The following is a 26,521-nucleotide window of genomic DNA, read 5'->3' on the forward strand; positions in this document are numbered from 1 at the left end:
CACAGATAAATGTGCTTTAGAAGTGGCCCCTTTGCTGCCTTACTGCAGCTTCCAAGCTCCCCAGAACTCCCATGTTCTCAGTGCCTTCGAACCTGTTATGGGGCTGGACCCTAGGACCATGTGGAAAAGCAAGACCTGGTTGCTTTCAGACTTGAAGTGTCATTTCACTGTAATGGATTTCCAGGTGCCTTTTTTGTGCTGAGGAAGATTAGCCCCGAGCTAACATCTGTGCCAGTCTTCCTCCTTTTTTATGTGGGACACTGCCACAGCATAGCTGACAAGTGGTGTAAGTCCATGCCTAGGATCCAAACCCATGACCCAGGGCTGCCGAAGTGGAGTGTGCCTAACTTAACCACCATGCTACGGGCCCGGCCCCTCCACATCACTTTTTAAAAGCAGTCTCAGAGGATAAGGCCCCTCCAGTCAGCTGTTGTCACTTCTCCCTTCACTCAGGCCCAGAGCAGGACTGGGCAGCAGGCAGTCAGCCTGTAATGCTCGGCCCAGCCATCAGTTTCAGAACCCCAACAAATTCCTGGTAACCTTCCATCTTTTTGCAACTAATGTCCTTGACCAAAAAAAACTCTTGCATAGTGTACACACTGGGTGCAGGTAGCCAGGGCAGACTCTAAACTCGTTAGGTAACTTAGCAAACGTATTTTCTGCTAGAGAATCTAGCCCGGTCAGTCTACCACCTGTGACTAACCTTGCTTTGAAAGTTTTATGCTGACAACCGTCCTTACAATTAGACATTTTATGCTGAGGTTAAAATATATCTGGGCCTCTTTACTCCTTTTTTAGAGGAAAAATGTCTATGTGCCATTAAACAAGAGCTCAGAGCAAGAGAGGCTGCAGACAGGCAGAGAACAGAGCCTGGAGTCCTGATAGTTGGCAGGGGCAGCCAGCCCGAGGACCCAAAACCCTTTGTAAAGCTGTGCAGGGAAAGGGGGTGGTGAGGACTTTTCTGTAAAGACAAACCTTAGGACAGTGACTTAAACTGCGGCTGGCCTGGAAGCTAACAGCACTCTTTCTGGCTAAAACACAAGAGCGGGGGGAGTGGCCGCCACCAAGTCTTAACGTTTTCATGTATTCTACCTTAAGTCTTAATCTACTAAATCCAGGAATATAGCTGCTGTTCTGCAAAATTCTGAGTTCAGGGCTTAAACTGAGTGCTGTCTGTGCTTGTGTCCTTCACATCATGTTAGACGACTTGAATGGGTGTCTGAGGAGCGAAAGTCAGTCCATCTGTTTAGAACCCCTAAAGGAAAGAACCCGAGTTTATGCACCCATTTTGAGTGCCTGTCCACTGCAGCTGTGCACAGCACCCGTCACACTTTGCACACTGCTTGGACTTGAAAGTCCTTCCACAAACGCCAAGGGAGGACTCCCTCCTCAGTCTGTGGCTTCTTGTCCTAGAGCCTGGCAATGAGCAGCAGAACGGAAGGCTCACACCAAGGAGAGCACCAGAGACCAGAAGTGAGGGAAGTTCTAAAGAGCTATCGTAATTACACCTAAAAGATGCACACACTTAAAAAAAAGGTTAAAAAATATGGTAGTTTATTGTAGGACACTTGGACAGTACGGATAATGGAATGGAAATGCCTACACGTCATTTTGAAAATCATCCATGATTTGAATTAAAAATCAATACAAGCAAGATTTCGTTATCATGATGCTTTCTTTTGTTTCTTCTTTTCGTTTTCCTCTTTTTCTTTTTCAATTTCAGCAACATATTTCTCAATTTCTTCAGGATTTAAAATCTACCAAAGAAAAAGAATTTATGGTTAGTCCCCAAGCCAAACAAGGTGCCCAGAGCACCAGCACCCCATGTGGGGAGGGGAGCTCTTGGACTCTGGCCAGACTGCACCTCAGAGCGGCCGCTACAGTAAACAAGGCCACGTGTGCCTGATCCAGTTAACAACAGCCAGAGCCTATTAAAAAGCAGATTATCAAATCACTAAGTTTTCATAGGCGATTATTAAAAAGCAGAAGCAAATCTGCAGTTGCTGACAGCCCTTCAGTGTGTCGGGAGCACGCGTGAGCACCATCTTTAGCCATGGAGACGACACTGGAATGCTTTCCTTTTGGCTCATTTGTGGAGAGCCTCCTTCCCAGTGCTGAACCACAGCAGAAGGCCCCTAAGCTTGTACTGCCCCTGCTGATTGGGGAACTCTCCACAGGTAAAGACAGCAAACAGACTTGGCGATTACCTTGAGGGGTTGATCTCGCCTCATGACAGCAAGTTCGATGTTTTTGCCGCCGGACTGAACCACCTTGGAGGGAAGAGGAGAACATTAGACGCCTCTCCCACCTCGGGACCAAACAGGTCTCCAAGCACCACTCACGACAGTGTGTGCACCCGAGCCCAGCACTGCCACACGAGGAGAGGGGGCGAGAAGTCCCAGCACCCAAAGCTTTTGTCCTAACTGCACGTCATGTGCAGTCATCTGGGACACCTGCACCCCCTGCCTGTCTCCTGGCAGTCAGACTTGGGCCGAATCGCTGGTCCTTCTTGCACAGTAGCCGTGCTCACGACTCTCCCCTTTCCCACCACTGAGCTCCAACCTCTGGACTCCGGCCTGGCCCCCCAACTACCCCCTCAGCCTCTGGGGCTTCACCTGCAAGCACCTCCGTGGTCTTGACAAAGCCCAAGCCCTCGCCACTCCTGAGCATTACTCCCAGTTTTCTTTCCATCTCCCTGACTCCAGCAGCAGCTCGAGCCGCAGCCAGGCTGAGTGGCGGCTGTGAGCTGTTTGCTCTTGGGCAGCCGCTTATGCCTCTTGGTGCCTTGACTGCCTCAGTCGTATAAGGGAGCTGACAAAGTGCCGAGCGGTGCCCAGCACAGCAAGCCCTCAGGTATCCCAGCATTACTGTTGGTGCCCTCGCTCCCTCCTTCCTTGCTGCCCACACATCAGTCACCCAGTTCTGTGCTGTCCATTTTGCCGAGCCCAAGAACCACCACTCAGATGTGACTTCACCATCTTGCCCAGATTTCAAATGCAAACTTACTTCCAGAAGGGCCTTGATAACCAGCTTAATGGTCAGATCGTCTGTTTCAATGGCTTCGTCAGTATAATTCTTCTCCAGAAATTCACGCACTGACTTGGCACCCCGGCCTATGGCATTGGCCTGAAACAGAAACGTGTGTTACACAGTGCAGGGCATGACGATCCAGAGCCAGCCTGAGAAGACAGCCACCCATGTAGGCCAGCCAGCCACTGCCCCAGCCGCTCTCCCACGTGCAGTGGCAAGAGGCAGTCTGGAGGGAAGTGGGCCTGGGCCCCAGCCCTGCTCAATGGCTTGCTTTCACAAAGGGCTACTTGGAGTTGGTGTGATTCTTACCAAGGATGGGATTCTACTTGTATTTCATTATTGAAAGACACACAGGTAGTTTTACTTTAGGCCGTGTATCCTTTTTTGTTTTTTTATTGAGTTATTGATAGGTTACAATCTTGTGAAATTTCAGTTGTACATTAATGTTTGTCAGTCATGTTGTAGGTGCACCACTTCACCCTTTGTGCCCACCCCCCACCCCACCTTTCCCCTGGTATCCACTAAACTGTTCTTAGTCCATAATTTTAAATTCCTCATATGAGTGGAGTCATACACAGATTATCCTTCTCTCGCTGGCTTATTTCACTGAACGTAATTCCCTCAAGGTCCATCCGTGTTATTGCAAATGGAATGATTTTGTTCTGTTTTGCAGCTGAGTAGTATTCCATTGTATATATGTACCACATCTTCTTTATCCATTCATCTGTTGCTGGACACTTAGGTTGCTTCCACGTCTTGGCTATTGTAAATAATGCTGCAATGAACATTGGGGTGCATAGGACTTTTGGGATTGCTGACTTCAAGCTCTTTGGATAAATACCCAGTAGTGGGATGGCTGGATCGTATGGTAGTTCTATTTTTAATTTTTTGAGGAATCTCCATACTGTTTTCCATAGTGGCTGCACCAGTTTGCATTCCCACCAGCAGTGTATGAGGGTTCTTTTTTCTTCATAACCTCTCCTACATTTGTTGCTATTAGTTTTAGATATTTTTATCATTTTAACGGGTGTAAGGTGATATCTTAGTGTAGTTTTGATTTGCATTTCCCTGATGATCAGGGATGATGAGCATCTTTTCATGTGCCTATTGGCCATCCGTATATCTTCTTTGGAGAAATGTCTGTTCATGTCTCCTGCCCATTTTTTGATTGGGTTGTTTGATGTTTTGTTGTTGAGTTGCGAGAGTTCTTTATATATTATGGATATTAAGCCTTTGTCAGATATATGACTTGCAAATATTTTTTCCCAGTTAGTGGGTTGTTTTTTTGTTTCAATCCTGTTTTCATTTGCCTTGAAGAAGCTCTTTAATCTGATGAAGTCCCATTTGTTTATTCTTTCTATTGTTTCCCTTCTCTGAGAAGGCACGGTGTCCGAAAAGATCCTTTTAATACTGATGTCAAAGAGTGTACTGCCTATGTTTTCTTCCATGGTTTCAGGTCTCACCTTTAGGTCTTTAATCCATTTTGAGTTTGTTTTGGTGAATGGTGAAAAAGAATGGTCAATTTTCATTGTTTTACATGTGGCTTTCCAGTTTTCCCAGCACCATTTGTTGAAAAGACTTTCTTTTCTCCATTGTATGCCCTCAGCTCCTTTGTCAAAGATAAGCTGTCCATAGATGTGTGGTTTTATTTCTGGGCTTTCAATTCTGTTCCATTGATCTGTGCACCTGTTTTTGTACCAGTACCATGCTGTTTTGATTACTGTGGCTTTGTAGTATGTTTTGAAGTCGGGGATTGTGATGCCTCCCGTTTTGTTCTTTTTTCTCAGGATTGCTTTAGAAATTCGGGGTCTTTTGTTGCCCCATATGAATTTTAGGGTTCTTTGTTCTAATTCTGTAAAGAATGTCATTGGGATTCTGATTGGGATGGCGTTGAATCTGTAGATTGCTTTAGGTAGAACGGACATTTTAACTATGTTTATTCTTCCAATCCATGTACATGGAATGTCTTTCCATCTCCTTATGTTGTCATCCAATTCTCTCAGAAAGGCCTTGTAATTTTCATTATATAGGTCCTTCACTTCCTTAGTTAAATTTACCCCAAGGTATTTTATTCTTTTTGTTGCGATTGTGAATGGTATTGTATTCTTGAGTTCTTTTTCTGTTGGTTCATTACTGGAGTATAGAAATGCTACTGATTTATGCAAATTGATTTTATACCCTGCAACTTTGCTGTAGTTGTTGATTACTTCTAACAGTTTTCCAATGGATTCTTTGGGGTTTTCTATATATAAGATCATGTCGTCTGCAAACAGCGAGAGTTTCACTTCTTCCCTCCCTATTTGGATTCCTTTTATTCCTTTTTCTTGCCTGATTGCTCTGGCCAGGACCTCCAGTACTATGTTAAATAAGAGTGGTGATAGAGGGCATCCTTGTCTCGTTCCTGTTTTCAGGGGGATGGGGTTCAGTTTTTGCCCATTAAGTATGATGTTGGCTATGGGTTTGTCGTATATGTAGGCCGTGTATTCTTACACCTCACTGTCCTTTGACTTTCTCCCAAACAGCAATGTTTAATGACTTCTTTGTGTCCATGTCAGCAGGAGCGTTGTGGAAGAAACAGGTGGTGTGTGTGTGCACATGCATCTATAAGACTAGGCCCCAGTTCCTCCCAGTGGCCTCTAAAGCCCCAAGCCCCTCTGTTTTGTCAGACTCACCTTCCAAGCATGGTATGTGCCCGAGGGATCAGTCTGATAGAGTCTGGGGGTGCCATCAAAGTCAAAACCCACAATGAGGGCGGAGATGCCAAACGGCCTGCGCCCATTGCTCTGCGTGTAGCGCTGGCGGAAAAAGAAACACGTTAACACTGTCTTTGTAGCCCCAAAGGCCCCACAGAACCCACACTAAGTTACATCCATGTGACATTCTGAGCTCTGCTTTGAGTGGATGGATGAAAAGAAACTACTAAGACCACTCGCAGTTATTTTCAATTCAAATGATAAATGAAATCAGCCAATAGTTTTCAGCATTCCTCCTTTCTTTTCTGTATTTTCATTCTTGGAAAAAGACACTCCTATGACCAGAATTGCACCATGGAGCCCAAGTGAGGCTATGTGGAATTATTTTGATGACATATACACATTCTGGCTACAGTTGGGTTTAAAGACAACTAGCATCTCACTGGGGGACAGGGTTCAGCCCCCTTTCAACTGCTTGGTGGTGGCAAGATAAAAACTCTATCATTGCCCTCTAGAAACAGGAATTTGGACTGCGCCATGTCACCAAATGAGAACAGAACAATGCCGCCAAAATGGACAAGCTATAGTAAATTATACACGTCCAAGTAAAGATTGGACTGTGCACGGAACAGGTGCAGTTTTCTGAGTCCCCTAGTGACGCAGGCTAACATCCACGCGCAGTACCCGTAGTAGGACACCTTCCGTGACAAAGCAGTGACTGCTCCTAGCAAGAGGTGGTCACGGGCAGGTGGGCACCCACCTGCTTCAGACTGGCAATGTAGCGGGTGATGTACTCCACGGTGACTGGGTCCTCCACAGTCAGCCGGTGGCTCTGGCACTCCACCCGGGCCCTGTTGATGACTATCCTCGCGTCGGCAGTGAGGCCTGCAACAATGGCAAAGAGGATCCCACCTGAGCCACACCTCATCCAGTCTAATCACAGACAGCAGTAACCTTTGGCAAAGATTCCAAAACCAGTCCTGTGAAACCCAGCACTGAGGTCATTCTGAGTGACAACGGGGGAACGATCAGCTTCTGTGAGCTTCTCAGAGAAAGCTGGGTGTACAAGGAACGGCGTGTGTTGGACCGTATTTAAACACACTAATCCTTTGACAACGCAAGTGAATCTCCAGTTTAGGTGAACTGGGATCTTCCTGAACTGGACCTACCGAGAGAGGTAACAGGTAAACCACGCAAGTGCTGAAAACACACTGCACGCCCTGACAGCAGGCGCTGTCCAGCTCCCTCCACACCCTGGGCACAGTTAGCTGCTGAGAGCCGTACCCTTCTCTGGACTGACTACAGCCAGCGTCGGGCTGGCAGCCGCAGTGGAGGCAACAACACAGCCCCCTCAACCTGGGGGTGTCTATTCATTTAGCCCCTGTGCTAATGATAGCACATGGGGAGCCACCTGGGGAGGAGAGACCCTCCCCACCAAACTATAGCCAAACCTTTTCTTAAAGGCCCCAATCCCTTCTTTTAAATGATTTCAGCTCACCCAGTTCACATGTCTCTCAATAACCCACCCATTAGGCTAACCTCCAAAGTTCAGGTCTTTGCCGAGCCACGGAGGAACAGCACCGGCCCCAGGCTTACCTGCGAATGCCATGCACACATTGTCATCGAGAGCACAGATCTTCCGCACGGTTCTTTCATCCTGCAGTTTGGCCACTGACTTCTTCTCCACACCAAGAACAACAATGTCTTTTCCTCGAACGCCAACCTTCAGTAAAAATCAACAGCACTTAAAAAAGTGACATTAGGGGCCGGCCTGGTGGCGCAGCGGTTAAGTGCATACATTCCGCTTCAGCGGCCCGGGGTTCACTGGTTCGGACCCCAGGTGCTGACATGGTACCGCTTGGCAAGCAATGCTGTGGCAGGCGTCCCACATATAAAGTAGAGAAAGATGAGCATGGATGTTAGCTCAGGGCCAGTCTTCCTCAGCAAAAAGAGGAGGACTGGCAGCAGATGTTAGCTCAGGCCTAATATTCCTCAAAAAAAAAAAAAAAAAAGTGGCATTAGGGGCCAGCACAGTGGCGTAGTGGTTAATTTCACACCCTCCGCTTCGGCCGCAGAGGGTTCATGGGTTCAGATCCAGGGTGTGGACCTACGCACTGCTCATCAAGCCATGCTGTGGCCACATCTCACATATAAAACAGAGGAAGACTGGTATAGGTGTTAGCTCAGCAACAATCTTCTTCAGGGCCAATCTTTCTCACCCCCCCCCCCCCAAAAAGTGACATGAGAGTTTGTCACCAGTCACAGAGCACTAAGAGCAGACATGAATACCCTAGGGATAGCAGCCCCCACACATCCCTCCCCCCACTCCTCAGACCACTGCTGTGGGCACCACACCCTGCAAACCATGGGTATTGACAGCAGAGCTAGCTCAGGTATCGTGACCTAGATGCCTAGTCATGTGGCTTAAAATACTGATAGGTAGTTCCAATTATAATACAACTAAAAATTAACTACCATATAGTAAACGTGTATATGTATATTTATCAATCCAACCCAGTAAATCCAAGAGTCCAATGGATGGCGCCTTTAAGCCTGAGAGCCCAACATTCAAGCAGCGTTTCTGTAGTGGTGAAATTACACTACACCCTGCCCCGCTTTCTCCTGCACTGTCGCACACCAGTGTGCACAGCTGTGGAGAAGGCCTGATTTGCCACCAGGTGAACAACTGTGTCAAGTATTACAAGTGTGAACTGCTCTCTGTTTATGGCTGACACCGTAGAGGGCCGAGGGATGTATTAGAAACAGGGAAAAATCACTAATGGCCAGTGAACTCCACAATCACGGCAGGAGCAGACAAATGGGACAATCATTTGGAAAACCAACATCCCCTCTTTGTCTACAGCAGTTTCTCAGCCTCAGCACGGTGGCCACTCGGGCCTGCGAATTCTTTGATTAGAGTCAAAGAGGGCTGTGCCAAGCACTGTAAGGCGTTTTAACGTCACCCCGGCCTCCAGCCCCAGCTGCCAGTAGTGCCTCTCCCCCATCCTGGACAAGGAAACATGTCTCCACACGTTGCCAACTGCCCCCTGGGGTGCACAATCACCCGGGGTTAAGAAGCGCTGGTTCTGCAGTGTTTCAGATTTCAAGGAGCTTTCTCATATGCTGTCATACGTCATCTTCAAAATTCCCCGAGGGAAAGGCAGCCAGGCCCAGGGGTGCAAGGCAAAGCCAGCCACCCGGGCTGGCCCACGGTAGTCCTGCGGGTGGGAGGAGGGGGGCCAACGACCCTTCCAGTCTCTTTAAGCTGAGTTAGGGCACACGATGGATTTGGGGCCTTCGTTTCAAAACAGATCAAGAAAATGAGAAACAGTTCAAAATTCACAGAATCCTGTGTGCCTTCTCTCTGCCTGTCATACCTCTGAAATACCAGAAGATAAAAATTAAAACTATCGTACAGTGTGACCAACAAGCAAACTGACAGTGTCTCAAAGACACCATGAATTTAAATTTCAACCGGTGGTCGAACTGAGAGGTACAGGCGCCCAGGCAAGGGGACGATGGGACGGCGCACTGCCCACGCAGTGGAGCGCTCAGAGCAGCGAGGCCCAGGAGGGAGCCCGTCAGCAGCCGCCCGCCCTGGGAGCGGCAGGCCGACACCGAGAACCTGCCCCGCTTTGTTCTCGAAGCCCACCTGACCTCGAGGACAGCCGCTCTCCCTGGTGGGGGACGGCCCCTAACCCGGAGCTGTCCGGGCGCAGTTCACCTAAGTCACGTGCTTGCTTAACATTCGTAGCCAGAGCAGCCAGCCGGGCCGCCCGGCGCCGCGCCCGCACCTCCGTTCGCCCCGGGCGCCTGAGCGCGGCCGCACCGAGCTCCCGGGGCCGGGGCAAAGGTGGCCCGCCAAGATGGCCGTCACCCCGGGCGCTCACACGCTCCGGAGACGCTGAAAGAAAGGAAGCTGGCTCTCTGATGCACCGCGGACGCAGGCCTCGCTGGTCTTCAAAGCACCCGGCACGAATCACCAGCAAACAGAGCCCACGCTCGCCCTGCGCGAAAACCCGTGTGACGAGCGCAAGCAGGCGCCAACACCCGTTCCCAAACGAACCCGCTCCCTGTCTCCTCTAGGAACACCAACGTCCCGACCTCTCTGCGCTCAACTGGCGCCCCGGGGCGAACCCCGAAAGGCCAATCCAAGCAAAGCCGCCCCACGGCCCGGAGGAAGCCGTCCGCGCGGCCACTCGGGGGAAGGTCGCCGGCAAGGCGCACCCGGGCCCAGCCCGCCGGTAGCGAGGGCCACGCCAAGCCCCCCGACACCCAACTCTGTCCACAGCCGCGCCCACGACCGCTCAGGCCGTGCCCCGCGTCCCGGCCTCCCCCAGCTGAGACCCCGGCCGCCCCAGCCAGGCCCCCGGCAGGCCCGCTTCCGCCAGCCTCCGCGGGGGCGCGCAGGCCCGGCCGGCGGGCCGCTCACCGCGGTCGAGCCCTTCTTCACGGCCTCCTGCGCGTACTCCACTTGGAAGAGGTGGCCGTCGGGCGAGAAGACGGTGATGGCGCGGTCGTAGCTCATGCCGGCGGAGCGAGCGGCGCGGCGCGGCCGGACCGGGAAAAGCGCACACTCACCGCCGGCGCGGCCCGCGATTCACGACGCCGCTGCGCCCGCGCCGCGCGCCCGCCCGTCCCCGGCGCCGCCAATTGCGCCGCTGGCGTATGGCGGCGTCGGCGCGTCAGGCGGCGTCGGGCGGACGTGCGCGCGCCGGGGCGGGGCTAGGCCGAACCAACGGCGGCCGGACGCGGGGGGAGGCGCGGCGGCGGCGGGCCGGGCGCGGGGCGCGGGGCGGCCGCTCGGGGGCGCCGCGCGAGGCTGCTCCTGGGGGGCGGGGGTCGCGCGGTGCAGCGGCGCGGCGGGACCGGGGGTGGCGTGGCGGCGGAGGGGCGGACGAGCCCACGGCGCGGCACCCCCCCGCGCCCCCCGCCCCCCAGCGACTGCGGAGAATGAGCACCTCGGGCCGCGGAGCGCAGCCGGAGAAGGAACCCCGATGATCTCGGGCTGAGCCCGCGCCCGTGACCATGTCGGTGGCCTTCGCGTCCGCACGGCCGAGAGGCAAAGGGGAGGTCACACAGCAAACCATCCAGAAGGTGGGCCGGGGGCGCGGGCCGGGGCCGGGGGCCGCGTGGTGCGGGCGGGCGCGCGGGGCCGGGGCGCGGGCAGCCGGCGGGCGCGGGACGCGAACAAAGCCGGGGCGCCGCCGCCGACCGCGACCCCGGCGGGGCCCCGCGCGCGCTCTGCGGCCAGCCTGCGCCAGCTTGGTCGGGGGCGCGCCGGGGCCGCGGGCAGGGGCGCAGGGCGGCGGGGCCGGACGCCCGCGGGATGGTGTCCGAGAGGTGGTGTCCGCCGGGTGGTGTCCACGGGGTGGTGTTTGCTGAGTGGTGTCCGCGGGATGGTGCCCGAGCCGTGGTGTCCGCGGGGCCAAGCAGAGAACAGTCCCGGGCCGTGCCGGGTGCAGTGGGGACCCACAGCCTTTGAGGCCGGGGGCGGCGGGATCAGGTGGCTGCGGGGACCCGCCTGGTTGGCGAAGGCGAAGGCGGTGGCGCAGCGCGGCGGGCGGCCCCTGGCCCCTGTGTGCAGCGCGGCGAGTGGAGGGAGCGCCGGGCGCACGGAGCGCCCGGGCCCTGGCTCAGCAGCCGGCCACGCCTGTCGCCTTGCTAAGGTGCTGGCACTCTAAGGCACCAAAGGGCGCGTCCCAAGTGTGGGACGGCGTTCCAGAAGCCTTGCAGCCCTTTAGGGAGCGCGCACCCCCTCGGGCTTGACCTGCTGGCCAAGCTTCCAGGCTCTTGTGCGCGAGCGAAGTTGCTTTTCCGCGTGACACCAGGCGGCCGCCTCCTCACCTAACAGCAACTTTACAGCCTTTCCCCGAGTTCTCTAAGTTTGGCCTTGTGGTTTTCTAGAGATAACTTTTACTTGGGTTTGGGGACACCTTTAACAAAAGTCTTAAGTTTGGGAATTGAGATTTTAAGTTTCCTGTGGTTTCTCTTTAGAAGACAAGTTCAGAAGATCAGTGTTAGCCCGTCCCGTTTGAATTTTCTCCACGTGTTTGGTAGCTGCGGTGATTTCTTTTCTAATCTCCGGATTCCTGGGGGGCTTGCCCTGGTTCCTATGAGCCTGTTTCCCCAGGGGCGTTCACTGTGACGACCTGCCTTGTGCTCGGCCCCTGTCCGTTTCGAGACTGCCTTTGCTGTGGCTGGTTTTGACACATGAGGTGTCTCAGGAAACTCAACAGGAAAGAGATGATTTGAGGAGCAGCAGACGTAGAGACTTAAAAGTGGGACCTTTTTTTGTTTAGTAAACATCATGTGGTGCTTACTGCATACCAGGTTCTGTTCTAAGGGCTTTGCAGATGTTAACTCATTTAATTTCTCGTGGTAGTTACTGTCGTCCCCATTGTGTAGATAAGGAAACTGAGGCACAGGGAGGCTGAGTGCCTTGCTGGTAAGTGGTGGTGCCAGGAGTTGAATCTAGACATCGGCTCCAGGGTCTGCTGTAAGCATGACACCTGGTTTGGGGACACCGGGCTAGGCTGAGCGTCAGGCGCTTGGTTCAGAGGCACTGGTGGGCCGTCCGAGGGGTCTCTTGGCACCGGGCCCTTTGGAGCTCAGGTGTGATGAGCACATCACTGTTCCCGAAGCCGCCTTTGGCTTCACGGTTATCCAGTTATTTGCACTTTGCACCCAGCCCCTACTAAAGCTCCCCAAATGTTAGAACATTGCCCCCAAACATCAGATCAGAAAGAGGGAGACCTGCGGCCGGCACCCCAGGGCAGAACACTGGCCTGCTGACCCTTCACAGCCAGTCGGTCCTCAGTTTAGCTGTCATCTGGTTTGATCTGGTGGGGCCAGCACTCCGTGGACACGTCATGGTGTTCTCACAGTGAATATGCGTACCGAGGGCTCTTTTACTGGTGGTTTGAGAAGGGCACGAGCTGTGTGCACAGCCTGTGCTCGTGCTCAGAGCGTTGAGAAAAGCCAGGGGTGCCTCAGAAGCCTGCTTGATAGTGAGAGCAGGAAAGGTACACTGAGTCCTTAGAGTGTATCTGGGTAGGAATTTGTCAGACAAACGCCTACTCAGCCTTCGAGCCTCCACTCGGATGTGCCCTCCTTCGTGCTCTCGGTGGCCATGCGGTGAGCGTAGCACCTTGATGTATTGCTTGGGCTCCCAAGTTTGCATGCCACTGATTTATTCTTTGCTGTGTCTCCAGCCTGGCACAATGCTCGGCTCAGTTAGTGCCCAGTACATCTTGGGGCCTCTGTGATGCTGGGTCTGTCAGGGGCAGTGTTTGGGAGAGGCAGATGGGTTCATTTCCTGGGGCTGTCGTAACAGATTACCCCGAACTGGGTGTTTTAAAATAGCAGAAATTTATTTTCTCACAGTTCTGGAGGCCAGAAGTCCAAAATCAAGGTGCTGTCAGGTTGGATGCTTCCTGGGGTTGTGGGGGAGGGTGTGTTCCCTGCTTTCTCCGAGCCTCTAGTGGTCTGGCAGTCCCTGGTGTTGCTTGTCTTTTAGACGCATCACCCTAGTCTCTGCCCCTGTCTTCGTGTGGCTTCTCCTCTGTGCCTGTCTCTGTGTCCAAGTTTCCCTCTTGTCATAAGGACACCAGTCATAGGATGTAAGGCCCACCCTAACCCTGTATGACCTCATCTGAACCTGGTTCCATTTGCAAAGATCCTATTTCCAAATAAGGTCACATTGACAGGTACTGGGGTTAGGACATGAACATACCGTTTTGAGGGACACAATTCAACCTGTGACAGAGGATGCATGGGGAGGGGTATTCCAGACAAGGAGAACCAAGGAGCAGAGGTGGGAAGGGTCTGGAAGATGGAGGGAGTCACCGCTGGTCCTCCTGTGGTCTGCATGGAGCAGGTACGGGGACCAGCGCTGGGAGGGCAGGGAGAGCCGGCCTGCCCTGGGAGCCTGGGCCGCATGCTGGGCAGTGGAGCCTGCGGTGGCCAAGCACAGTTTTAGTGTGGGTTGAGGCACAGGTGGAACTGCGTTTTGCTGAGACCCACAGGGGATGTGACTGTGCTGGGGACTCTGAGGTGGAGGTGGGTAGTGTGCCAGCAGAATCCAGTGGCCCTTGTACCTGGCTAGCTGGCCTGCAGGCTGCAACCTGCCGCGTGCCGCTGTCCCCTGGTTTGGGACCAGGGAATCCTGGCCACCCAGCTCTGTGCTCCCAACGCCATTGGTGGGGGGGGGGGGGCGCTGCGGCCATCTCCATGGACCGTGAGGCTGCACTTGGGCACATTGGAGGGAGTCCCTGGGTGTTGGCTTTGGCTGGCATGCACTTGGTTCCTTGCTGCTTGGCACATTGTAGTTGCTTAATAAATGTAAGTTCTGTTGTTACTGTTTGTTGTTGGTATTAATTTGCTTCCTTGGGTGGAGGGTGGGAATGGTGTCTCGTCCCTCTTACCCCCAGTACTTTGTGCCAGGAAGACGAGCTCGGTGGGAGTGGGCGGAGCTGATAGGCAGGTGGGCATCTGTGTCTAGTTTAGGAAAGTGAGACCAGTGAGGGTGGGTGCCGTGCTGAGTCCGAGAGCCAGGGAGTGGCCGAAGCCGGACCAGCCTCGCCGCACTGTCCTCCGTGCCCAGGGGCAGGAGGGTGAGGGGCACAGGGGTGAGGGCTGGCCATCTGGGTGGGGGGTGGGTGCCCTCTGCTCTCTCAGGCCTGGAGCTCCTTGTCTTAAAGAACGTGGGCTGATTTGGGAAGGAAGGCAAATTGGCCATTTTAAAATTAAAGCTGTCTCTGCCACTGCAAATGGCTTGGGGGCCACTTGATCCTTTTAGGCAGTTATTACTGAAGGTGTCTTCTCCCCAGTGAGCAGAGGCCCCGGGGAAGGATCCCGAGGGATGGGAAGGGGCTGTGTCCCCTCACTCCGGTCCTGGGGGCCAGCCCTGGGGAGGGGTGAGGACGGGCCCCCGCAGAGCGGCAGGAGACGCTGGGGCTGGGGTGCTGTGTGCCAGCTCTTGGTGGCTTCTTTGTCGACTTGTGTGTCTTGAAATGCTGACCAGTGAGGGCACCGCTCCGCAAGTCACTGGAGCGCCCTTGGACCTGAGCACTGCAGAGGCTCCAGCTGCAGCCCCTGCGGGCAGGGCAGCACGTCCTCCAGGAGGGAACAGCCACACCCAGGCCTCTGTCCCCTCTGCCCAGTAAAACCTGGCAAGAGCCCTCCTGCTGGACACTCCAAAGAAGGTGTGCTGCCTGCCTGCTGCCCAGCCCTCAGGAGCCCCTCCAGCCTGGAGGACCAGGAAGCTCTGGATAAGGCGCGGTGGCCACCCCGCATCCCTCTTACCCCTCTCCGTTCTAAAGCAGTCGCCTGCCTCGTCCAGCACCTGCGTCTGTCTTCCATGCAGTAGCTGTGTGTGTGGTCTGGTGGCAGGGAGAGGGGCAGCACTTGCTAACAGGGGTCCCCATTGGCTCTCTCCTCTTGGCTCTGGCCCTGTGCCCCCAACCTGTTCCCCGGCCAGGGGGTCAGGGCCTGGGCACCTGCTCCTCTGTGCTTGGAGTCAGAAGACAGCTTCCCTGGGCCCCCGTGGCTGCGAGTGAAGAACTGCCATGCCCAACCGCACAGATGCAGGAGTGCGGGGGGCCTAGCACTGATGTCCCTAAGTCCTGCAGGACCTGGAAGGAGGGTGGGCTAGTCTTGACTGCCTGATCCACGCGTGCACCTCAAGCGCACCCTGCCGTGTGAATGGGACAAGAGTCAAGAGGGAGAAGGTACTAGATGTCTATGCAGAGAGGGCTCCTGTAACGAGGTCTCCTTCTCCTTGGCCAACAGGTGGTTCCTGTGCAGAGTGCCAGTTGCTGTGGGCTCCTCATGTTTCTCTTCAGTTGGAGATCGCTGTGGGGTCAGGGGCCCTGGGGTCAAGGATGGGGACTCCATGGAGCTGGGGGGCTTCCTGGGCTCAAATTCTTGTTCTGCTGATAGCCAAGCGTAGCCTTCTGCGCCTCAGCTTCCTTGTTTTAAATAAGGGTGACGTGTGAGCTCACAGGCCATCTTGTGGTTAGACAATGTCGCCCGGCACAGGAAGGTGCTCAGCATTGTAACTGATCGTCTTCAGCCTCTGGATCAGACGTTTGGCCAGAATTTGTCAGTAGCATTCTGAAAGGGAGGTGAGGGTTCCATTCTGAGCTGCAGGAAGCCGTCTCCAGGTCCACAGTTGTGTGAAGCAGACAGTGTAGCTGTCTGGGTCCAGCCGTGGCGGGTTTAATGCGGTGCGCACCTCCCTCTCCAGTGCAGGAGCTCTCACAGGCGCAGAGTGGTTTTGCTGTGCTGTGGTCACACGTTTGTAAGTGTCCCCAACACTGAAGACGGGAAATGACTCCTGCATGGCCTGAGGAAGATGAAAGTGTGTTTCCTGTTGCAGTAACGTTAAGTATGTTTCACAGTGTCCTGAGAGTTTTTGGAAGTTGGATGTGTGTGTCAAACACAGAGGTTGGACCATAGGCAGGCCCAGCTCCTCGCAAGGACACTGCATGTGTGTAAGGTTTGGGTTTTTGAAACCCACACACCTAATTCACATACTCTGCAGTTGGGTACATGCTCAGAGGGGTCGTTGGCTTCCATTAGCACTTCTGGGCACTGGCTCAGCCTCTGGTGAAGCTTAACCAGCTGCCCAGGTAGCCAGGGCTCATCCCTCTGCACCTCAGGCTGCTCCCAGGAGTTCATCTGGCACCTGCGTCTGCCCCTGTGTGGGGCATGCATCGCGGCCACCTTGCAGAAGTGGAAGATGGGAGACCAACCGAATACCATATGGGATTTCTCTGGAGCTGAGGAAGCAGTGAGGTGGGATCTTTATGCACCCATACAGGACCATCTCCAAGACATCAGAGAGGAAAGGGCACGACGTAGACCAGTGGGAAGGGAACGTCTCCATGTGTTTGCACAGTGAGGGGGGATGCGTCCAGAAGGAGCAGGGGTTGGCTAGCTCTGGTGGCCTCGGGTGGGCGGCACGAGGCCCACCGCTCACTTGGGGCTACCTGAACTTCAGCACGCCCGTGAGCCTCTTCCCCTTTAGACAGAAAGCAACAAATCTTTCTTAATTAAAAGAACAGCCACGAGGCCATTGTGACGGGTCTTTCTGCCCTGCCCATTGTGGGGTGACCTGAGCCCCCCGTGAGCAGTGAGCCTCGAACTCCCAGATCTCTCTGTGCCCCCCTTCCAGGGCCACACCTGGCTTGTCATGGGGTCTGCTCACTCTTCAGAGATCCTCACCCGCCTTTACCCAGTGGCCCCAGCCCCTGTCCCCTACTCTCTTTGTGGGCTCTGGGACCCCCAGTCCCTCCCCTTTCCCAGTCTCTGTCGTCCTTCCCCACCCAGTCAGGACTGCCCGTGTGGCCTGAGCAGTTCCAGGCCTGTCCCCTGTGCCAGCCCTGCCTCTTGGCCTACGTGTTCTCACTGTGGGATGTCCGTGGGAAGCGTGCCCCGGCCCTCCGAGCCTGTTGCTCGTCGATTCCCTCACAGCCAATCCCAATCCTTTGTAAAGCCTGCGTGGTAGCTTGTTACGGAGACGGGAGTGACATCTCTCACCTCTGTGCTCCGTGTTCCTGCTCCCACGTGGACGCTGGGCTTGGCTTCGTGACACTCTGACCACTGGGACATCAGCCAGCGTGACACAACAGAGGCTTGATAAGTGCTTGTGCACGGGGGCTGCCCCCTGGGAGCCCTGAGACCACCAGGATGACCACATGGAGAAAGAGGCACAGGCCCCCCAGCTTTCCCACAAGGTCAGCACCCCACCGACTCCAGTGGTGAGCCCACGTGAGACCAGCAGCAGACTCGCCCAGACAGCCCAGGATCATGAGAACTAGGAAATGGTTGTTTTAACTACAGCGTGTGGGCAGCTTTGTCATGCAGCAGCGTGAAACAGACGTGCCCACGTGCATCGTGACCTTGGTCCCGTCAGCCTCTGCAGTCAGCCCAGGCTGTGGTTGAGAAAGTCCCCCTCACTTCACTGGGCACAGGACTGCCATCCCCAGCTACCCCACGGTCCTCCGCTCTGGCACTCCACAGCCTCGTCTCCAGCTCCCGGCACTTGTCTCCGTTCCTGGTCGTGCCCTGCTCCACCATGCCTTTGCACGCGCTGCGCCCTCTACCTGGGCTACCCTTTCTCCCATCTTCACCTGTGCGCTTCTGGGCAGCTTTCGAGCTCCAGCTCGCATGTCATCTCCAGGTGCCTCCCAGGGCGCCTGCTGCCGAGATCACATTTGACACACTGCTGCCATATGGCACCAAGCAGATGTGTGCTCACATTGGTCTCTGCCCAACTCTGACCAACTGCTGCCACTCCACTGTGAGCAAGAGCATGGTCTCGCCTGCTCCCTGTCATGCCCACCAAGGCCTCAGACGGGCCTGCAGAGGTGGGGAGCTCACTGCCACTCGCCAGCATGGCCCTTGATGCCCGCCTCTGGTTCCTCCAGGTGGTGGTGCCACCTTCACAGTTCTCTGTCCCCAGCGTCCTCTCTTCGGGAGGCCATGGGCCACACCTGGCATGTGGGTTTCAGCCCGCACACTTCACCAGTCTCAAACTCCCTTCTCTGTGATGTTTGCCTGCACGAGTCACCCCTGAACCTGTAGAAAACCAGCCTTCCCAAGAGAGCCGAGTGTGAGGGGCGTGCCTTCTGATGCAGGAAAATGCAAAACTGCTGGTGAGAAAGCCTAGGAGCCCGGTGTCGAGAGAAGACAGCAGTAGACACGGAGAACGAGATCTTTAATCCTCCAGTCGGCGTAAGTGGTTTCTTTATTTTTCAACTTTGTGTTACGGGCACGTTTTTAGACACACTCTAGGTAGAGAAGAGTCAGATGAGGCCTGGACCTGCCCAACTCAGGCACTCCCTGACTCCCTTCAGGCATCTTTAAAATCACTTTTTTGAACAATGACATGCCTATCTTAGAAATTGTCATAAATGCAAATGCGTAAAGGGAGTGAATTCTCTATCCATAATCTCTGACCTAGGGAGAGCCAGCGTTTCTCTCCTGTCACTTGGCTTCTTGTTGTTAGGTTAGATTTTATACTCCTCAAAGCCACGCTGCGCGTAGTCAGTTCTGTGGGGCTTGTGTTAAAAATGAGGAGTAATTCTTTCAGCCCACGCTCTGTTTCCCACTTCCCAGCAGCACCCTCATTACTAAAGCAAGTGGCTGCTTCTTGAGCATTTTTAGTTTTACGCATTGTCTGTTTTCTTAGCTCCAGCTGCTGTAACAAAATACCATAGACTGCGGGGCTTAAACACACAGATTTATTTCTCACAGTTCTGGAAGCTGGAAGTCCGAGATCAAGGTACCAGGAGGTTCGATTCTTGGTGAGGACCTGCTTCTGGCTTGCAGGTGGCCACCTTCTCGCTGTGACCTTCCATGGTGGAGAGGGGGAGAGGGCTCTGGTGTCTTCCTCTTCCTGTAAGGACACTGATCCCATCATGGGCGCTCCACCCTCCTGACCTCATCTAACCCTAATTACCTCCCAAAGGGCCCAGCTCCTAATGCCATCGTAGTGGAAGTTAGGCCTTCAACATAGGAGTTTGGCGGGGGACACACATATTCAGGCTGGAACATCTGTTGGTCTCACCTGATGACCATGGAAAATGGGGATTTCACTCTTTCACACACCCTTCCTCACCACACGCCTGCACTCCCTGCTCCCTGTTCCCCCAGAGTGGCTTCCTCCTGCTTGGAATTAGATCCATATCTGGTGTTGACGTTGTCCTGCCTGTATAAATGGCCTTCCACGCAGGATCATATGGTCACTTTTCCTGCCCCGCCCTTTGTTTTCCCTGGAGTTGGTAATCTCTCCTTCTTTTTAATCACTTTTCACTGGTTTATCCCAGACTCTGTTCCAACCATGGAAACCGCCTCAGCACAGGTGTTCTGTCAGGTTCATTGTCTTGCGGCCACTCTTTTTGGGCCTCCTTGGTTCTCCCTCCACCATTGTCCCAGATTTTTTGGCTTCTCCTGTGTTGGGTCTCAGGTTTTCCCATTTTGATATTTGCTCCCTTGTTTTGGTGGACTGCATCCTTTTGTAAAGCTTCCAGAGAAAAGGTGTATGGGATGTGAAGCTTTAAAAAAATTCCCATATTCTCTTCATCCCGATTCCCCAAATTTTAACATATTGCCTCATTTGCTCTCTTCTCCTCTCCTGCCCCCCTGCCCTCTGCCTACGTCTTATCATGGCCTGAACCATTTGAGAGTGAGTTGCAGATATAATACCCCTTTACTCTCAAATACTCAAGCATGACTTTCCTTACAACAAAGACATTATAACCACAGTACAACGATTGAAATCAGGGAGCTAATATTGATACAGTGCTGTTACCTGACCTGCAGACCTAATTCCAATTACCCATTTTGTCAATGTGTACTTTATAGCAAAAGAAATCTCCAAGTCACATAGGTTTAGTTTCCCATGTAAGGAACGGTTCTTTTGTCTTCTTTTTCTTTAAGATTTTGACATTTTTGAAGAATGTGGGTCATCTGGGTGGCAGACGCATTTTCCTAAATTGTGTTCAGAATGTATGTTCGTTTTACCCTCACACTTAGTCTGTGTTTTGGCTGACGAGAATTTGGGAGAGAAGTCTCCCTCGAGATCAGGTTATTGCACCTCAGGATGTCTCCTTCAGGGGTGGGTCATCTCTACTGAGGAAGTCTCTCCCTCAGGATCGGATTATCTCCCCTATAGAAGACTCCCCTCAGGATCAAGTCATCATTCCACAGGAAGTCTCTCTCAGGATCAGATTCGCTCTCCTCAGGAAGTTTACCTTATGATCAGGTCATTGTTCCTACAGAGTCTCCCCTCAGAAGGTCTTCCCTTGGGCCAGCCCAGTGGCATAGCTGTTAAGTTTGCGCGCTGTACCTCAGTAGCCTGGGGTTTGCCAGTTGAGATCCCAGGCGCAGGCCCATGCACACTTTTCAAGCCATGCTGTGGCGGAAGTCCCACATGTAAAATAGAGGAAGATGGGCACAGATGTTAGCTCAGGGCCAGTCTTACTCAGCAAAAAGGAGGATTGGCGGCTGATGTTAGCTCAGGGCTAATCTTCAAAAAAGAAAGTCTTCCCTTGGTATTGGTCACCTTCTCACAAAGTCTACCTTGAGATATGGTCATGTTTCCTCTGGAAGTCTCCCTCAGGATCAAGTCATTGTATACACAGAAGACTCCCTTAGGATCAGATAATCTCTAGAAGTCTCCCTCAGGGCCAGGTCATCTCTCTTTAGGAAGTCTCCCTTGAGACCAGATCATTTCTCCACAGGAAGTCTCCCTTCAGGATCAGGTCATCACTCCTCAGGTGGTCTCCCTCAGGATCAAGTCATCTCTCCTCAGAAAGTCTCCCTTGAGATCGAGACATTTCTCCTGTGGAAGTTTCCCTCAGGATCGGGTCATCTCTCTTAAGGAAGTCTCCTCTCAGGATCGAGTCATATCTCTTCAGGAAGTTTCCCATCAGGATCAGATCTTCACTCCTGAGGAAGTTTCCCTCAGCATCAGGTCCTCTCTCCTCGGGAAGTCTCCCTCAGGACCAGGTCATTTCTCCTTAGGAAGTCTCCCCTCAGAATCAGTTCATTTCTCTACAGGAAGTCTTCCCTCAGGATCAGGTCATCACTCCTCAGGTGGTCTCCCTCAGGATCAAGTCATCTCTCCTCAGGAAGTCTCCCTTGAGATCAGGTCATCGCTCCTCAAGAAGTCTCTCCTCAGAATCAATCTTCTCTCCTCAGGAAGTCTCTCCTCAAGATCAGATCATATCTTATCAGGAAGTCTCTCCTCAGGATCAAGTCATCTCTCTTCAGGAAGTCTCCCTCAGGATTGAGTCATCTCTCGGGAAGTCCCTCTCAGGATCAGGTCATCACTCCTTAGGAAGTCTCCCCTCAGGATCTCTCCTCAAGAAGTCTCCCCTGAAGATCAGGTCATCTCTCCTCAGGAAGTCTCCCAGGATTGGGTCATCTCTCGTCAAGATTAGGATTAGGTAATTGCTCCACAGGATGTCTCCTCTCAGGATCAAATTCTCTCTCCTCAGGAAGTCTCCCTCAGGATTGGGTCATTTGTCCTCAGGTGGTCTCCCTCAGGATCACGTCGTCTCTCCTCAGGTAGTCCTCCTCAGATCAGATCGTCTCTCCTCAGGAAGTCTCCCTTGAGATTAGGTTATTTTTCCTCTAGCAGTCTACCCTTGGGATCAGGTAACTGCTCCAGAGGAAGTCTCCCCTCAGCATTGGGTCATCACTCCTCAGGAAGTCTCCCTCAGGATCAGGGCCTCTCTCGCCTGTAGGTCTCCTTTGGGATTGGGTCATTGCTCCTGCAGAGGTCTGCCTCAGGATCAGGTCATCTCTCTTCAGGAATGATTTTCTCCCTGTGTTTTCTGTCTTTCTGGAAGTTATGGAAGAACTGTTTTTGGCCACTTGGATCGTTCTTCTAATTTCATTATGTTTTTTTCTACCTTGATCTTTCTGATATGCTTTCTAGGAATTTTCTTTAACTTTGTATTCCAACACTTCTGTTGTTTTTTTGCTTTGGTCAGTATATTGTAACTATCCAAGAGCTCTTTTTTGTTGTTTTTAATAGCACCCTTTTTCTATGGATACGATAACGTATTATCTTTTGAAGATATTAGTAATAGTTGTGGGTTTTTTCTTCTTGTTTTTTAAGTTTCCTTCTTGCGTAGTGCTCATCTCCTCCAGCTTTCGGCCTCTGAGGCTGGTTTTGGTCTGTCTCAATTACAGGCTTCCCACGAACACTGGTGCGGCTCAGCTGTGCCCTCGTGTTTAGGACTAGGATACCGAGGGTAGGGGACACCAGGTGATGGGCCAACTTGGTCTTTGTCTTCACCTGGAGGTGTTCTCCTGCCTTCAGTGTTCTAGCGCTTTCCTCCCAGGCTGGTTGTTTTCCGTCGAGCCACCTTGCCCCTCTGCCCCGCGCCCCCTTCCCTGTCCCCGGCCAGGTAGCCATGGGGAGGGCCCGGGATCTCAGCCTTCCCGAGCCCTGTGGGCTCCCGAGTGCGGCTCAGTGCCACATCCAGCCCCCTGGCGTCTGCCAGTTCAGTTCTCACTCATCCATTTGCTTTGCACTTCTAGAGTCCAGCTGCTGGTGCTGCTCTTGCAGTCCTCTTATCTTTGTCCTCGTGAGCGGTTCCCCCCTCCATCGGTCACCACCTGCCGGGCCTGTGAGGGCTCGGAGCGCGGCACGCTTCCCGTCCGCCATCTTTCACCTGATGGGTCCTGGCCTGTTTTCTGCGTGCTTTAACTTAACTGAGATGATACTCTGTACCCTGCTTTCTAAAAAAGCCTCCATCCTAACAGTGTAACATCTCATGCTTATAAAAACTACGAAAACGTTTCTATGGGCTGGCTGACATCTCACCAAACGGTCCCACCGTAATTTGCTTAATCCTGTCATTGACTGCTTAGCTTGCCCCCGTCTTTGAGCTGTTGTGAACAGTACTGAGACGGACATCTGTGTATGAAACGTTTTAGTATGCAGCGTGTGTCCTTGGGAGAGAATTCTTGCCGTGGACTTCCAAGTCCAGGAGTTGAAGCCGTAAAGCCTTATATAAGGGTGGCTCTTGGAGGGATAGGGGGACCGTCGTTTGCAGTTGTTTCCTTTCTTAATTCATCTGGAGAAAGTCTCGATGTGCCAGTGGCACGAATGCCGGGTCCTGGTGTGTTGAATTGCCCTCATGCCCCGAGGTGAGCTCCAGGGGCAGCTCCTGGCCCACAGCGCCCCCTGGTGGTTTCCCCGTCCAGGGCCGGCTCCATGGCCAGGGTGGGAATTGCTGAACTTGGGGCGTCATCTCCACAGTGGGGAGAAACGGGAAAGCATAGAGAGGAGGAAGCTGTAACGTAGAAACTGAGCAGGAGAAACCAACCCTGAAGTCGCAGAGGCCAGGCCGAGGGTGAAGCTGAGCCAGGGCAGTGGCTCTGCAGGGCTCGGGGTGGACTCTGCCCTGCCGTGTGGTGTGGCCCGACCCTCTGTGCCTTCCTCTCCTCTCTGTGGCCGAGTTTGGGCCCAGGGCTCCGAAGGAGTGGCACCCTGAGGTCATAGCACCGTTACGGGCCCTCAGGGCAGTGTGCTGGGTCACCTGCACAGTGGCAGGTGGGTGGGCCCCTCCGCCTTCTCGGGGGCCTGCAGAGCTGAACCTGCCCGGGGGAACCTCCTGGGCCCAGATGAGTGGGCGCAATTTGGTGGAGATGAAAAGCACAGATTTTTCCTTTGGTAAGAGTTTCTGAGGAAAGGCCTTTTTATGGAAAGCAGCATTTGCGGTGGGCCCAATTCTGCCCCTCCCTGCAAAGCGGGGTGCTGCCCACATGGACAGGCAGTGAATGAGCCGGACGCTTCTCCACCTCTTCACGTCCACGTGGGGAATGGCTCACACTGTGTCCCCCTAGCCGTCCCCTGCTGACCAGACCCTGGGCCCACTGGGTAGGCCGGCCACGGCTGCCTGGTCTTGTGCTGTGTGCTGCCAGCGTGGCTTCTGCCGCAGCTCTCCTCGCAAGCCTTCCTGTGCTCCCGTCGGGCCTTCTTCTCTCCTGCTTCTTCCATCACCTCATCCTGGGTCTCCCCTGGCCATCCCAGGTGGCCGTCCCAAAGAGGTGGCTCTCCAGGGATGTGAGCTGCCTCCCCCAAGAGTGCCCGTGATTGCGGATCTCACACCCTCCAGACCAGGGCTCGGGGGTCCCGGCGTCCCTGCTGTCGACTCTTGGCCCCCCCTAGCTGGACAGATACACTGTGGTCAAGGGGCCAGAAAATTGGGTCCTGCAGGCTGTGGGGTTTCATTTGTGGGGTGAGAGAGGCTGGGAGCTGCCTGCGGGGTTGGAGTATTGACCCTGGCCCCCGAGGGCTGTGTGCTTAGCACAGCAGTGTGGAAAGTGCCTGGTCCCACTGGCTGAGGTTGCATGTGAGAGTGACAGTTTGTACATAGAGAGTGACAGATACTGTCACATGGCTGGTGAGTGCCTCGAGCAGGTGCCCTCTGACCCCAGCAGGACTCTGGCAGGCGCGTGCGTGCCCCGCACTCACGTCTGCTTCTCCTGCAGATGCTGGACGAGAACCACCATCTGATCCAGTGCATCCTGGACCACCAGAGCAAGGGCAAGACAGCCGAGTGCGCCCAGTACGTGCCCCCACCCCCACCCCCAGTCTCCTTGGGCGGCGCTGAGTGGCTTCAGCGAGTCCAGCTGCAGTGGTCATCTAGGCCACTAAGAGTCACCCTTTGGAGGGTGGCCTACTCCCCCCAGGTCACTCCCCAAGGAGACAGGGGAAAGTTTGGGGGGCAGTGGAAGTGTGGGAGGAGAGGCCTGCTGGGGAAGCCAGAAGGCCCAGGCCAGACCGTGGTTGTGGATGCACCAGGGGGACAGAGAGCTCCTCTAGGTAGGACCTCATGTGACGCCTCCCAGGGCCAGACAGATAGGAGGTGCTCGAGCTGGCCGCCACCCCTCCCAGAGGTGTTCCTGTGTTAAACTGAGCTTTCCCGTGTCCTGCGAGCACCTCTTCATGGGGCTGGGGTATCAAGTTATCTTGGTGTCAGAGTGAGCCTGAGGAGGGCTGGTCCCCTGGCATCCCCTCCTGCATCCCCCTCAGGCCCCTGCCTCCTCGTGACCCACCCCCACCTCCATTCTCTGAACAGATTGGGTGGCACCTCCCCCTTGGCTGCCACCTCGGGGTCTTTCCAGCATTTTGTCATCGAACGGGATCCCACTCCCTGCCTAGCCCCGTCCTGGCCCACAGGGTGCTCTGCTGCCTTCACAGTCCCCGGGGCTTGGCTGCAGGGCAAGGCTGTCCAGATAAACTACTGCTTCGGATGGGCCGCGGGCTCCGCCGCCTCACTGTGTGCCCCTTGCCCGCAGGTACCAGCAGATCCTGCACCGGAACCTGGTCTACCTGGCCACGATCGCAGACTCCAACCAGAACATGCAGTCCCTGCTCCCCGCCGTGAGTGTCTGCGCATGGGGGGACTCCCCACCATTGCCCAACACAGTCAGGCACAGCCTCAGACGGCCGGTGCAGGGAGCAGAGGGGACAGGAGCCTGAGACCGGGGCGGGGCGGGTCCTCACATCAGGTCAGGCGGACGTTTCTGAAGTGGACTGGCCAGAATCACGCCATTGGCTTCTTTAGCAAAGGGAGATGAGTGACCCCAGAGGAGCCAGACCTAGAAATGGTGGGAAGCCGATCTGGGGACAAGGGGAAGTGGCACGGGGGTTTCTTGCTTTTCATTCTCAGCCCTTCTGAGTGATTTGAAAAGTTATGACCCATGAGCTTGCGCTACTTTGGTCCAACAACAAAACTTAAAAAAACTGCCTCAAATATTAATACAAACATTTTCTATTTGACTTTAAAACGCATTCTCCTCAAATTAAATTACTGCTGCAAAGGCAAGACCCGCGGCAGCCTCGGCCTCCTTCGAGGTGAGGGGCAGGCGCAGCCTCGAGGTGGACTGGTCCGTGTTGACCCTGCTAGGCGGGCAGTTTCCAGGCCTAACATGACGCAGGAAGGCTCACTTCCCAAGGCCCCTTGGTCCCCATCTTGAACACCAGGATGTGTTTTGCTAGTAAAAATGTTAAGCCAACTTTGATTGGGCTATCGAATTGGGTTCCTCACCCTTGAGGTACAGCAGATCCTGCTGGAAAGATCCTTTTCTTGGCCAGATGTTAACAGCGTCTGTGTCTAGACCTTCGGAGCTGCTGTTTGGTCTCGATCTGGGAGACGGGGATGCTGGGAGGGTACTTGCAGTCCCTGTGTCCCTGATATGTCCTGTGATGAGGGGTGGACGTAGGGGTGGACAGGGGAGGAGGGTGAGGACCCACACAGGAGGAG

General features: G+C 54.2%; 2 protein-coding genes across 11 annotated transcripts in view; one reads left to right on the plus strand and one right to left on the minus strand.

The window, feature by feature from the left end:
* Positions 1–1,532: 1,532 nt before the first annotated feature.
* On the minus strand, positions 1,533–10,419 carry PSMA7 (proteasome 20S subunit alpha 7). Its single transcript, XM_044747850.2, has 7 exons — positions 10,156–10,419; positions 7,320–7,446; positions 6,484–6,608; positions 5,703–5,825; positions 3,007–3,126; positions 2,208–2,270; positions 1,533–1,757 (listed from the first exon to the last, which is right to left on the minus strand). Exons 1-7 carry the CDS (start codon positions 10,249–10,251, stop codon positions 1,665–1,667), a joined length of 747 nt encoding a protein of 248 aa, XP_044603785.1. The 5' UTR covers positions 10,252–10,419; the 3' UTR covers positions 1,533–1,664.
* Positions 10,420–10,525: 106 nt separating this feature from the next.
* The window catches only part of SS18L1 (SS18L1 subunit of BAF chromatin remodeling complex), a 32,920-nt gene continuing 16,924 nt past the window's right edge, over positions 10,526–26,521 (plus strand). For 8 of the 10 annotated variants that reach the window (XR_011494720.1, XR_011494721.1, XR_011494722.1 and 5 more), the window contains exons 1-3: positions 10,526–10,820; positions 24,744–24,820; positions 25,554–25,638. Coding sequence is in view for 6 of the 10 variants with exons in the window: in XM_070486205.1 (XP_070342306.1) it covers positions 10,752–10,820; positions 24,744–24,820; positions 25,554–25,638 (231 nt within the window). In the remaining 4 variants the exon portion in view is untranslated. Of the gene's footprint in view, positions 10,821–18,367; positions 18,465–20,974; positions 21,683–24,743; positions 24,821–25,553; positions 25,639–26,521 lie in introns of all 10 variants that reach the window. The other 2 variants (XM_070486207.1, XM_070486206.1) reach the window with 2 other exon arrangements.

This window comes from Equus asinus, chromosome 15 (assembly GCF_041296235.1).
Source record: "Equus asinus isolate D_3611 breed Donkey chromosome 15, EquAss-T2T_v2, whole genome shotgun sequence".
NCBI lineage: Eukaryota > Metazoa > Chordata > Mammalia > Perissodactyla > Equidae > Equus > Equus asinus.

Bases quoted from the DNA above. Each gene is read 5' to 3' on its own strand.
- PSMA7 (XM_044747850.2), bottom strand. From the start codon at position 10,251: ATGAGCTACGACCGCGCCATCACCGTCTTCTCGCCCGACGGCCACCTC. The intron at 3,127-5,702 runs GTGAGTCTGACA...TTTCTGTTTCAG, and splicing joins GCACATACCATGCTTGGAAG to GCCAATGCCATAGGCCGGGG. The intron at 2,271-3,006 runs GTAAGTTTGCAT...CTTCCCTCCAAG, and splicing joins TTATCAAGGCCCTTCTGGAA to GTGGTTCAGTCCGGCGGCAA.